Source organism: Sciurus carolinensis, chromosome 5 (assembly GCF_902686445.1).
Source record: "Sciurus carolinensis chromosome 5, mSciCar1.2, whole genome shotgun sequence".
NCBI lineage: Eukaryota > Metazoa > Chordata > Mammalia > Rodentia > Sciuridae > Sciurus > Sciurus carolinensis.
The window spans coordinates 125788265-125802635 of NC_062217.1; the positions used below are offsets into that span (position 1 = coordinate 125788265).

At 36.6% G+C, this 14371-nt stretch overlaps 1 protein-coding gene across 4 annotated transcripts in view; it reads left to right on the plus strand.

The window, feature by feature from the left end:
- Kat6b (lysine acetyltransferase 6B) overlaps positions 1-14371 on the plus strand; it is a 183500-nt gene that overhangs the window by 121766 nt on the left and 47363 nt on the right. For 2 of the 4 annotated variants that reach the window (XM_047552586.1, XM_047552585.1), the window contains exons 5-8: positions 7422-7537; positions 7781-7862; positions 10311-10443; positions 13155-14086. In XM_047552586.1, the coding sequence (XP_047408542.1) occupies positions 7422-7537; positions 7781-7862; positions 10311-10443; positions 13155-14086 (1263 nt within the window). The remainder of the gene's footprint in view (positions 1-7421; positions 7538-7780; positions 7863-10310; positions 10444-13154; positions 14087-14371) is intronic. The other 2 variants (XM_047552587.1, XM_047552588.1) reach the window with 2 other exon arrangements.

Genomic DNA, 14371 nt, shown 5'->3' on the forward strand with positions numbered 1-14371 from the left:
ATTCTATGCTGGTGAGGTAGTGCCTCACTCATCAGTTCTGACTCTGTAGTTACCTTTTGGGTTTTCTCATGAGGCTTGTTCTGAATGAATTATTCTTTTTTGTAACTGCCTGATCAATTCCGTGGTATTCACTTGTCTAGGGGTTTACCTGGTGTGATTTTTAAGTTGGTATTTAAAAAATACACTTCACTGTCTTTATTTTCTTGATGTCTGTTTATCTGTGTACCTACACAGATTAAAGATGTACTTAAATGTGGGAAGAAAATTTCCCTTCATATATTTCCTTACCTCTGGTGATTCGCTTACTTGAGCAGGTAAGCATCCGAGATCATTATCTTCTCAATTATAACTTCAGGGCCTTCTTTACAGGGTATCAAGGTGTAATTCTAAACACTAGATCCCAGACTTTCTGATGTAATCAATCTCCTTTCGTCTTTCCTGGACTGAAGACCTGCCAAGGGGGAGGTCTAATCTCTTTTACACTTTGAGTTCACTAAAAATTCCTTTCTTCTGAGGCTTCTTAGTTTTCGTTCATACTTTTTCAGGATAAAGCTACGGGTGTATCAGTAGTGCAGTGTTATGTTTTCTCAATAATTCCTCCTGTTTTCCTTTTAACAAATGGAGACGAGTGGATTGAGGATACTGTCCAGAAGGTTTCTGTATCCGAAGTCATCTTGTTAGTCTCTCCCTCTGCCTTGAGGTAGAGAGAGCCAGAGGCTGTGGAGTCCAGGTATGGGTCATGGCAGAAATCCAAGCCCCAGGGTCATGATAACTGTTTGTGCAGGAAAGAGGTTGCCTCAGAGTGCCTCTCTGGTCTCTGCAGAGGAATCCAGCTCTCACTTGGAGATTCACTGCATCTTCTTGTGTGTGCTGTGCCAACCTGGATTTGGCTACATTAGTGAGAAAAAACTTTTGTTCCTTAGTGAAATGCTTCATACACATTTACTTCATATGGAATATCAGATGAGTGAACTTTGTTGTTTGTTCCTCTTTAAATTGAAGGGTCAAAATAAAATATGGTTCATTTTAGAGAGTTTGGGAATTCTTGTAGTTTTATCATTCTGTTATGAACAAAGAGAAAAGAATATGATACACCACTTGCCTCAGCAGTGCCCTCTGATAACAGTGGAAGCCCCTTCATCACAGTCTAGTTCAGCATCTCAAGTGGGATTTACAGATTGGTTGCCCACTCGCCCCCCCCATGTTGACCTTGTGAAAATGGCTACTTTCTCACACTTAGAACAATCCATTGGTTCAAAGATTAAATTGAGACTGTTGGTAATGATCAAAGGGATCCCTAACATAAGATGTTTATGTGAAAAAATACTCATAGTGGTATAAAACCAGAAAATATGGATGCAGTCCAAATGGAAGATCATTCTGAAATGTGTTTCCCATATGTGCCCGACCCTTTTTAGTCATCTCTGAAGTACCATTTGTATGATGTCACATTTAGACTCTGCTTAGATTTCAGAGATGTGAGTAATAAATGTTTCCTTCTGCTTACATCATAAAGTAAAGCCAGTTTGATATTTCTTTATTTTTAAGGTGACTCTGTGATACAAATGGTCAGAATTTAACTTTTTTTCTGATGAAATTTCTTTTTAAAAGAAATTCGTCAAGTTTATATGTAGCGAAAATGTGAGGGTGATAACACACAATTCAAGGAACCCCAAATTTGGGGTCCCCAGCCAGGTGTTCCATTTGTCTTCTGCTGTTTGCTGACTGTGTAACTGCAGTTTTTCTTAATCTGTACAATGGGCAGAGTCCTATCTGTATCCTGCATCCACAGGGCTGTTGTGAGGATCCAATGAAATAATGATTTGAAGATTATATTATGTTACATTGTATCAAGTTAAGTATACAACTTTAGTTAAATGTGAAGGACTATTCTAGCCACTAATATGAATTTGGGAACCATCAGATAGCTTTCAGGTCTGTGGAAATGTTGAGACTAGGAAGTGATTTTACTTGACTTTCATGGATCAGCCTACTTTGAAATTAACACTGTTATATTCTCTTTGCCTCATTAAGACCAAATTATCTTTAATTAGGTTCACATAAGTATTAGATATTATACCAAATGAAATTTTGTGTCTGCTGCTCAGATTGCTGGGTGGTTAAATCTTACTTACAGATGAGTTGTGTGCATGTGTGTTTTCAAATTAGCAAATCTAAGATAAGTGTACAGTTCAAAATTACAGCATCATACTAAGTGGAAGCTCATTGAAGCGGGAGGCAGAGAAAAGGCTGCTGGGATGCAGCTGGGAAAGGGAGAAAAACTCCTTTTGTATAGTAAAGGAGGACAAGCCATGGGTAGGATGAGTCCATCCTTAGGAGAGCTGGAGTCTTTCCTGGGATTGTCTTTTTTTGTGTGTTAATCCTGGGAAAGGAAAACAACAACATAAAAAGCTTCCAGGCATTCTGCTCCTAGAGGGAGCTGGTATGTACAGTCTATGGGTATATGGATATGTTTAAAAAGAAAAAAGAAAAAAAGAAAAAAAAAAAAAGGACATTGATTTCCTAAGGTCATTGTGTGGAAGTGGGCAGGGATTGGTTGATTAATCATCCATTTCACAGCGACTAGACACAGACTGAATCATTAAGTTGGAAAGGAGTCACTTTACTAGAAGGAATTCCAAAGAGGAGTAAATAAGGAGGGGAGGAGGAAGGTGAGCCCCCTTCTCACCCCATCCTGAAAAGCTCAAAGCAGGATTAACTACCCAAAGCGAGAAACAGGGAGCACTAATCTGCTTCTGGACTGTTATTTCATTAAAAGAATGTTTGTCAGGGTTAACAGTGACCTCTAAGCAGCAAAATCTAATTAATGGGCACTTCTCAGTCTTTATCAAAATCTAATTGACTACTTTCAATCCACACCAGATACTCCTCTTATCCACATTTGACCTTGTTGAGAATATTTTCTTTTCCTGAAATGCTTTCATTGGGGAATAGGGGTATAGCTCAGCATCAGAGCGCTGGATGGTTAAATCTTACTTACAGATGTGTTGTGTGCATGTGTGTTTACAAATTAGCAAACCTAAGTGTACAATTCAGTATTACAGCATTATACTAAGTGGAAGCTCACTGAAGGCCCTGGGTGGATCCCTAGCACCAACAGAAAGAAAAAGAGAAAAAGAAAAGAAAAAAGGGAAAGGAAGGGAGAAAAGGAAGAAAAAAGAATTAAATGTTCTCTTTGGCTTTTGTGTTGACACATTATCTGTTTTCTCTACTGCTTCCTTCCATGCCTTTTGTTAGCTCCTTGTCTTCTCTTTGTCCCCTACATGTTTCTTCAGAATTCTGTGGCTGTTTCTCACTTTGCCTCAGAGCCTTCCTGCGCTCTGAACCCTTAGTTACTTGCCTACAGAATATCCACTTGTACATCCCATAGCTACCTCAAAGTTAATATCTGAAACAGCTAATTAACCTTGAGTTGCTCCTTCCACCCCAGAACAACAACCACAACAATAATAACAGAAATCCCAGCCTAGAAATAATGTCTTGCTTCTCCTCTAGGATTTATCATTTGAGCAAATGGGATATCATTAGCATTAGCCACTCATTCAGTTACACAGACTGGAATTCTGAAGTCATCCCCTTTCCTATTCTCTCATACCAAGGAATCATCAAAAGTACTTTGATTCTACATCCTGATGTATATCCTGCGTCTTAAATATATCCATGCATCTCCACTAACCCCACTCAAGATCTGCTGTTACTAAAACCTAAATCTAATACTGACCATCTTTCTTCTCATTCATTTTTCTTACTGCAGCCTAAGTTACCTTTTTAAAATTATACCTCTGATCGTAGAATTTTTCTATGACTACCAATTACTGTTAGAGAAATTCCAAGTTTTTTCATATAACCCCTCCCAAACGCTTCTCAATTGGACTCCTGTCTACTGTCTCCCACACTACTATCCTCTTCATATTCTGCACTTTAATTATATTGATCAACTTTTCTGTCCTTTGTTGTACCATGTTCCTTGCTCCTCCTGTGCATGCCATCTTTCCCCAGCCCTGTCTCTTCTCTGTAGAATCCCATCTATTCCCACTCCTCCTTTGGTTATGAAGCCCTTCCTCTACCCTCCTGCTAGGTTCTCCCATATCCCTAAGCCACACCATAGCCAGCCTTTGGCACTAATTTTTGTTCAATGTTGGTCTTTCCTGCTAGACTATATGATCTGAAAGAGTGGGGACTGTGTGTATCTTTTCTCTCCCTCTGTCTCCAGTTCTCATTAAATATTAGTTGAAGGAAGGATAGTTGGACACATAGATGGTCAGATAGCCTGTTCAAGGGGCTCAGTGTCTTTATCTTTATTAGTTTTCCATTGTTGCTCTTAGCAAATTACCATGTATTTACTGGTTTAAAACAACATGTTTATCATCTTACATGTGTAGGGCAAAAGTCCAAGATGGGATTCACCAGATTACCATCAAAGTATCAGCAGGACAGTGCTCCTCTCTAAAGAGTGTATGGGAAGACACTGGTCCTTGCTCTTTTGGGTTGCTGACAGAGTTCAGCTCCTTGTGTTTGTGAATGGAGAACCCCATCTTTTTAGGTGAAGGCCCTTCTCAGCTTTTAACACCCCCAGTCCTTGGCTTGTGGCCCCTATCCTTTGTCTGCAAAGCCTGCCATGGCAGGTGGAGTCCCTCCCATGCTCCTCCTCCTTTTTCATCTTGTCTGTCTAACCCAGCCAGAAAAGGTTCACTGCTCGTAAGTGTTCGTATGATTAGTTAGACCTCAGATATTCTGGGATATTATTCCCATCTCACAGTCTGTACCCTTAATCACATCTGTAGTCACACCCTTTTGCCATGAAAGGTAATATATTTACATGTTATGGGGATTGAGTCATAGACCTCTTTCATAACTCTTATTCTGTCTTCTACAGAACACATGTTTTTTTCTTCCAGAGTACTTTCCAAAAATTATTTCTACTAGTTTATGGTTCTACTAGTACTTCTTTAATTTTAAACAGTAGTTCTTTGGTTTTGCTAGATAAAACTGTTGTTAAGCTCTGAATACTTAATGTGTTTGTATAAGAATGAATGAGTGAATGAATACTTACTATGACTCTCAAATCCAATAAATTGCAAAACACAGTAGTAAAACCAACTTCAGAAAGACAAACTACCATGAATTGTGTCACGAGAGAGAATTAGAATTTTTGAGGAAATTGTCAAGTTTATGGAATAGCTAAATAGGAGGTAATGAATTGTATTATATAGCATCATTTTCCTTTATTACTATAGATTATATAATATATCAAGATTTAGTTATAGTCTTGTGTGTTATTTTGAAGTTGAGAGTGAGAAAATCAAATGAAAGTGTTTCTTAATCCCTCAGCATCTTTTACAAAATCATAGAAATGTAGAGCTGGAAGGGATCTATGGCCAATTCTCTTGAGCTAAATAAAGGTAAGACTGCTGCTTAAAGGAAAGATAAACTGAAGATTTTAGAATTTGATATGGTAGCTTAACTAGTAGTAGTTTGAGACATCACTAGAAAGCATTAAGAAGGAAAATATTTCTTGTTCTTGATTGAAAATGACTGAAATCCATGAATTTTCAAAATGTATAATTATTAAAAAGACTGTTTCATAGATATCCATGGGAATAAATAGTAAACTCTGAGATGATGTGAATTACCTTAGTTACTGAATATTAAGCTACAAACTACAAAAGCAGACTTTAATGTAGAGAGATTCAGTGCATGAAATTGAGGTCATATGTGTCAGTGATGTATAACTTACAGGAAGTAATAAAAAATGGGGAGGAAAGAAATGGTATATGTTTAAGCTGATGGGACCCATATTAAGGTGGAATTTAAATTACTGTTCTTTAAAAGTTGAATTTTCAGTCTGCTTACAATATAAGGGTGAGGGGGAGGTTCTGATCAAAGTAGACTTCTCCACTCCCCTTCATAGCATACTCTTTAAACTTCAGGAGCAGGCTGTCTTTATTTGCCATTCCTGAGCAGAGAGAAGTGATTGATACCATTTTATATATTTAAACCTTTTTCTCCCATTTATTTGAATGACAGAAGGCCTTGTAAAAGAATGGTGTCAGAGGTTAAATGCATCTGCCTAGGTGTCTCTTCCTGCCTTTGAGGTCATAATCCTCTGACAGCATTTTATTTTCTCAACATCTTAAATACAGATGTTTGAACTTTTTTTTTTTTAATTTGGGAATTGTATGCTTTATTAATAGTATTGATTGATTTTGAATGTTTTTACTTCAAAAGGCCTAATCTCCTGGTGGGTGGAATTTTATGAAGCACCTGTTAAGTTTTAGGGAGGAGGACCTTTTTGGCAGCAACCCAAAATACATATTTAAACGTTGAGGCTGCCAAAGTCAGGAAATTATAAAACAGTTTTGAAATTGCGGAATCTACTTTTTTTTTTTTTTTATTACCCCTCAGATTTCATTTGCAATTTGGTTGTAAGTTCTTTCACATGGGATTTACTAATGTTCTTACTTTTTAAAGACCAGATTCAAAAAAATAACTTCAACCTTGGATATCTCCTCTGGGTTATGTGATAAAAGACCCTCAAATTTTAACCTAGGCTCACACCCCCTGCACTATGGGGAGTTCTCTCTCATCGGAGTCAGGCTCGCTCTTTTGTTTGTTAGGGTCTCTGCTTGCCCTTTGTGCAGTAAGACACAGTGCATGCAGTGCTGCTAGGGAAAACGTGCCCAGACTGGGGTGGAAAAGCTCAGTGATCAGGAAAATGGTGGACATCTCCTGAGGATATCCTTCTTGACTTGTTCCTTTTGACGTGAATCTGTCATCTTTTTGACTCTCAAATTCACTCTTTCTGCTCCTCCTTTCAGAATTTAAACTCAGTGATCCAGGAGCAATATGACATTGGCATATTCTTGGTCTGACCCAGCAATGGATGGTCTTTGTACACTATCTATCGTATTTTTAAAATTTGTAATTATATTACATTGAGCATCCCCACTTGTTTTTTTAAAGCTTAACTGTATTGTTTTAAGTTGTATGATCCCAACACACACACAGAGCAGTCGTTTGAACTTGGTTACCCACTCCCAGTGCAACAAACCAGGACATATTGGTTAGACTGTGCTTGATGAAGGTGGTGTTCCAGGGATTTCACAGAAGATAAGAATACCAGCTGAGTATTCCTTGTGCTTAAGTTCTCAAAGACTTGTGGTTGAAACTGGTAAAATTTCTCTTAGGGGAACCAATTGTATGTTCATTCTGTTACATTCTGGAACATACTGTGAAAGAAGGCAGAGAAAATCTATAAATCGGATTCTGACCTTTTTTTAATTTTCAAATTCCTAAGGTTCATTGGTTGACCAGCAGCTATCTATTAAATATAGGGAATGAGAGTTTAAAAAATTCTAAGGCACCATTCCCATAAAGCAATTTGCTTTTTATTCTTATAGGACACCCATCCTGTTTGAAATTTTGTCCTGAATTAACAACAAATGTAAAGGCCTTAAGGTGGCAGTGCATCGAATGCAAGACATGCAGTGCATGTAGAATCCAAGGCAAAAATGCAGTAAGTATGCTTGTCAATAGTTTGTCTCCAGGTAAATTAATTTTTAGTGTTAAGGTTTTTTTTTTCTCTTTTTAAAAAACAGAATGTTTCTTTTTAAAATTTTAAATACTTGTGAGTCAAACCACAACTGGGAAGTTGGTGCTCCTTCATTATATTTTATTATTGTTAATCTGGCAACATAAGAATTTTTGGCATTTTACAGTTGGTTTCAGTCTCAATTAGCTCTAATATGTTATATTACAGGATAATATGCTTTTTTGTGACTCCTGTGATAGAGGATTCCATATGGAGTGCTGTGACCCACCACTTTCCAGAATGCCAAAAGGTGAACTTTTAAACCATGTTAAAAATGTATTTGATTACATACTTGTTAGCCTTGTCCTGATGTCTGGCATTTCAGAAGTATACAGGTTCCTTAAGCATTTTTCCATCCCTCCCACCCTCCAGATACTTGCAGACAGTGAACAGAAGCGTATAAAATTATTTTGTTTGGGGTAATTTATATAAAAAAGATTCCAGTTTAGACCTAAGAATGAAAATGGCCATCTCCTTCCCCAAACCACTTTTCTATTAGAATGAATTTGGATTGTGTAGGTCAAAAGTTCAGGACATACTCCATATTATTCAGTACAGTATATTTACAGGTAAGAAATTTTGTGTTTTCAAAATTCTTGATGATAATGATGACTTCAGCATCTCACAACAGGAAGCCATCATCATTTTCTTGTCCAAGTTGTTGATATTTTTAATGTGAGCATCTGAATGATCTTTTGTCTGACAAAATGTGGATTTTCTTCTCTGTTTATTGTGTAAGTCAACCTAGCTGAGCCTCTCCACACCCTGTGTCACAGTATATTAATCGTTTAAAAATACCTTTTCCTTTTTATTACAAAATTATACATTTACTTCACAGATGGTATAGAAAACACAGAAAAGTAAAAAGAAAAATCAATTGCAAATTCCTTTCCTGCTTCCACATACTCTTTAAAAAGAAATAGAGCATTCTATACATATTTTAGTACCTCATTTTTTCCTCTCAGTAATAGATTGTAAGCATTCCCATATCATTAAATGTTCTCCTAAACATGATTTTAATGAACTATATGAATTCTGTAGTGTAGAGCAGGATTACAAACCTGGTGACTGTGGACACAGATACGCTTTGTTGGCACAACATTTTAAAATTTTTGAATTTGAGTTCTCTAGGTAGGATATGCATTGCATTGTTTGCCACAATCTCACTACTCCCTATTGTCTTATGTTCCCATTTTCTTCAGTTTTTATACAACCGAAGGGCTTCCTGAAAGTATTCGATTTTGCATCCTCATGTATAAATGAGGCATAATTAATTTAGACAATCCTCTGTAATAGATATTTCAAATGTTGCCAATTTTTTCCTGTTGACAGTTATTTCCTAAGCTAAATTCGTAGCATAGTAATTGCTGGAACAAAGACCACATACATAAGAGGCTATATCATTTTTTAACACTAACCATCGGTATGTTTCCGTATATTATGACCAACATTCACCACTACAGTGTTGATTGAGTGAGTCTAAAACACTTTTTTTTTTAACATTTTAACATTTCTAATTTTTTAAAAACCTATTTGATAATAGAATAAAGATGTCTGATAATTTTTTTCTTTGGTACTGAGTTTGAAGGGATTTTTTGTGTTTGATTATTGGTTGGTTGTATATCATCATTTGTAAAGTACTTATTTTTATGCATTAATATTTTTCTATTGTGGCTCTTACTTTTTCTTTCAGATTTACAGAAGCTTTTTATTTTTTTATGTAGTCCAGTTCATGAAACTTTTTATTTATGGCTTCAGTTTTAAATGTCAGTCATGTTTAGTTTGTATAAATATTCACATAGTTTTGCTAGTGCTTATAACATTTTATTTCTTCATATCATAATATTCACGTGTCTAGAACTTTTTAAAAATCACTTCTCTTATACATCACTTTTTTCTTTTAGTTGTAGATGGACATAATGCCTTGATTTTGTTTATTTATTTTTATGTGGTGCTGAGGATCGAACCCAGTGCCTCACGCTAGGCAAGCGCTCTACCACTGAACCACAGCCACAGCCCTAGAATTTATTTTTATAAGGGATAGGAAGTAATTATTTTCCTCCCAGATAATTTATTGAATCATTTCATCCTTTCCCTACTGGTTTGAGATGTGACCTTTTTGATACACTAAACTTGTCTGTAGGTGTCAGTTGTTCTGGTCTTTTCAGTTCCTGTCCATTGACCAATTTCCCTATGCTAAATGTATAATTTTAATTGTTATAGCTCCATTGTACTTAAAATTTTAAGCACTTAAAATTTTAAAATTTTAAAATTATATATTATACCGATCAGTTTTAGTTTTAGAAATATTCAGAAAAAATGATGAAAGAAAAAAGAAAATTTTCATTTCCAAAAACTGATTGACTTGAAAATGTCTATCCTTAAATGAAAAAATATATATATAATAACTGAAATGGGCAAATTTTCATGTGTGTTTATGTGGCAGTGAGAGGCTTAGTGACATGTTGGAACAGCTTTAGGGAAGAGTTTTGAGATAGGGGCAGCCTCTGCTCTCAGCACCTTGATCCCTGGGAAACTGACCTTCATTGATAGCTGCTTGAAGAGAATGACCCACTTTCTAGAGTAAAGTTCTACATGCAGGCCTCCTTGGGCAGCTTATTATAGCTGCAGTTTATATTTAATATCTTCTCCTAAGATGAAACATTAAAATATTTTTCTCATATATATATTAATTCAGGGATGTGGATTTGCCAAGTCTGCAGACCAAAGAAAAAGGGAAGAAAACTACTTCATGAGAAAGCTGCACAAATAAAACGACGATATGCAAAACCCATTGGACGACCGAAAAATAAATTAAAGCAACGATTGTTGTAGGTTGAGATCTTATCAAAAGAAATCTTTTATGTTGTGCTTTAAAATGTAGGTGGTTGTATCCCCCTTAAATTCCATTAGACTTTTTTAGCATCATTTTTCCAAACTTAAGGGATGAGGAATATTTCTCCTTTTATATCAGCTGTGGAAATTTTTTTGAAGTAACAGTTTTTAATTACAATTGGCATTTTGGGGTCTTCTGCTGGCAGTAGCTGTGATACTAAGTGACATTTTTCAAGCAGTAGGATGGAAGCAGAATATAAGATTTGGAAACAATCATTCAGCCTTCTTTATTACTGGCTGAACATTAAAAGAGTTTAATTATATAAATATTTTTATGGGAATTTTAAAACAAAAAAGAAATTTGTCCATGCCTTTGGTAAATCTCTTTTGTCACTCCAGATAACATTTCAGAAAAATGCCTTGCTCTTCTGATGCTAATTTATGGTATTACAACTTTTGAAGACCCCTTTTCCAAAATGGGAACTTCTAAGAAACCTGCAATGACTGTTCCCAAAGAGTTAGACAAGGACATTTGACAAGGGCATGTGTGTGGGGGCATACAGATGATACATTTGTAGTGGCCTGCAGATTTACTGATGGTCCCACTTCCACCGTCCTGTTGCCATGTAACTTCCATTTTAGCCCAGTAGAACATTTAGCTAGTTTTAGTTGGAAAAATTAAGAAAAGATAGGAAGTAAAATTAATATATTTCTAACCTGTATGAAGTATAGATTTGACTATCAGTATTAAGTATTTGCAAATGAAATTAGTAAACTTGTGCATCTAGCAGTTTTGCTAATATACTGTCACCATAGCATCTCTTTAGGCTTAGTGAAAGGGTCATTGTAATTTAGAATCCTACTTGCTTATTTAATATTTTTCCCCTAATTTTACCTAACGTAATTCACTATATTACATGCACTCAGAAGAATAGTATCTTTTTGCACTTTATCTCACAAAAGAGAAACAAAAATTTACAAGATTCTTCCAAGAGTTTTCTGTGAAACTTAATGAAAACCATTTTACTGGGAGACATTTTAAATTTTTTTTTTTGTTGTTGTTGTTGTTAATTTCTAAAGGCAAACATTAAAACATATTTGTGAATAAAATCTTTTATATTAGTATTATTTGAAGTAGAAATTATGTTTTTGAATTCATCCCATGTAAGCATTGTTCTTGAAATGGGACTGTATCCTCAGGGCCCAATTTTAAAAACCAAATTAGGATATAAACTTTCTAAACAAAAGACACAGCTGAAAATTGCATCTGGCACCAATCCTAACTTTTTGTTTGTCCAAAATTGTCCTTTGAGCTTAGGAATTTTTAAGACTGTCTGGGGAGTTTTCCTTTTTACATGCTTTATAAGCATATTATCCTTTTTGGACAATCGATTCCAGATATAGTCCAAATACAGCATTCTGATGTGAAACATTTTAGCCTGGATGAGTTGTTTGTTGGTAACCCTTGCTGTGTCTACTAGTGACACTAGAAATTTTCAGTGCACCTGATTTGTCTAAACTAATGACGTCAGGCAAAGTTCCTGGCAATTGAACCACCTCAGATGAGCCTGGTAGAAATTGGTTCATGCAGTCTTTGTGTACAAGATGACCTATTTATAATAACTTAAAGATATGTAATTTAATACCATATCATTTTTCAGGCTTTCATTTCTCCATTATTAGCCTTCAGCTAAATTAATACTTTTGAAAGTGCATTCCTGAGTCCTGGCATTGTCATAACACACATGCAAGTGCTTCTATTCTATAAAACTCTGCTACAAAATGGGGTAGCTTCCCAAGCCCTGGCCTGTGATGAAGGCAGTCAACCGCTATTTACATTGGTGGCTGTGATAGTGGACCTCCCACAACAGTACAGGCAGAGCTCAGCATCACCTGAAGTGAGATATCAGTCAGAACCAGGGGGTAAATATTCTGATGCCAAGTGTCTGATAATGACCATGGTAAATGTGCTGCTTCTTCACCAGACTTTCCATGTCATGTCTGACCCGCTGTAGCTTTTCTTTAATCATTTCTTCAGTTTTTTGCTATTGTTGTCCTTTTTTCAGCAATATTTTATGCTGTAATTAATTGTCTTCTCTCCTATGAGAGTATTATTGGCTATTTTATCATCCTAAGCATAAACTGCTAAGAAGAAGAGGATATCTTTTTCTGTGTTTTTTCTAAGTATAAACTTACAGACATACCCAAATTCTAAATTTATATAAATTTCCAATTGAGTTAAAATTGCATTTAACTAGAGATGATAAGCTAATTCTTTTGCTTCTAGATAACACATATGACTTGCTTCCTCTAATACTTTAAAAAAGACATTTTAGGAAATCATAATTACTTGTGACAACACAAGGGATAACTTGTTTTTATTTAATTACAATGAAAGCGTTGAGTGTTCCTTAGTCTCTCCAAAATTTTCCTTCCTTATATTGCCTTTGGGTTCACCTGGATTTTTCCAGTACCTGTTAGATGGTCCCTGGGAGAACCATAATATGCAAATGTAGTTGCTGTTACCTTTTTCAGCAAGAGAAACATGTAGGTGGTGGCACACACACAAAAACAGTTCTCAGGGTTGCAATTCAGTTTCTTAAAAGATTAAGCACATTGACTATGCTTTCTAGTTGCTATAAATTTGTTTTTAGATACCTTTATAATTCTATTAAATGCTGATACTATTCTCTAAATTTTTGCCTAGGTCTGTAACCAGTGATGAAGGATCCATGAATGCATTCACAGGAAGGGGGTCACCTGGTAGGGGTCAAAAGACTAAAGTCTGTACCACACCTTCATCTGGTCATGCTGCATCTGGGAAGGACTCAAGCAGCAGATTGGCTGTTACAGACCCCACTCGGCCTGGTGCCACCACCAAAATCACCACCACCTCCACCTACATTTCTGCCTCTACACTTAAAGTTAACAAGAAAACCAAAGGGCTCATTGATGGCCTTACTAAGTTTTTTACACCATCACCTGATGGTCGCAGATCACGAGGTGAAATAATAGACTTTTCAAAGCACTATCGTCCAAGGAAAAAGGTCTCTCAGAAACAGTCATGCACTTCTCATGTGTTGGCTACAGGTACCACACAAAAGCTAAAACCTCCACCTTCTTCACTTCCACCCCCAACCCCCATCTCTGGTCAGAGCCCCAGTTCACAAAAGTCCAGCACTTCCACTTCTTCTACCTCTCCCCAGAGTTCTTCCAGCCAGTCCAGTGTGCCCTCCTTTAGCAGTCTTACTAATAACAGCCAGCTGAAGGCACTCTTTGATGGACTTTCTCATATCTATACCACTCAGGGACAGTCTCGAAAAAAGGGACACCCAAGTTATGCACCACCCAAACGTATGCGTCGTAAAACTGAATTATCTTCCACGGCAAAATCTAAAGCCCATTTCTTTGGCAAAAGAGATATTAGAAGTAGGTTTATTTCTCACTCCTCCTCCTCTAGCTGGGGGATGGCTAGAGGACGTATTTTTAAAGCAATTGCTCACTTCAAGCGAACAACTTTTCTTAAAAAGCACAGGATGCTAGGCAGATTAAAATATAAAGTGACCCCTCAGATGGGGACCCCCTCACCAGGGAAGGGGAGCTTGGCAGACGGAAGGATTAAACCTGATCAGGATGATGGTAAGCAAAAGGTCAAAGCTCCAACCAAACCTGCGCCCCGTCCCTTTCTCCCCAACCCCCCAAGAAATAAATAAATAAATTCCTATTTGTCACATAGGTCTTAGCTATTTCTCTTGTTCTTCACTTTCATACAGAAGCAGTGAAACTTTGACCTTTTTCTAATGCTGACTAAACCTCCAAAATGTTGTTTTTCCAACTAATACTCTCCCACCTTTTATTATTTACTTCCATCCGTAGTGACACTAGGACCCCCAGATGCCTTCATAGCGTGCTTATGGCTTTGTA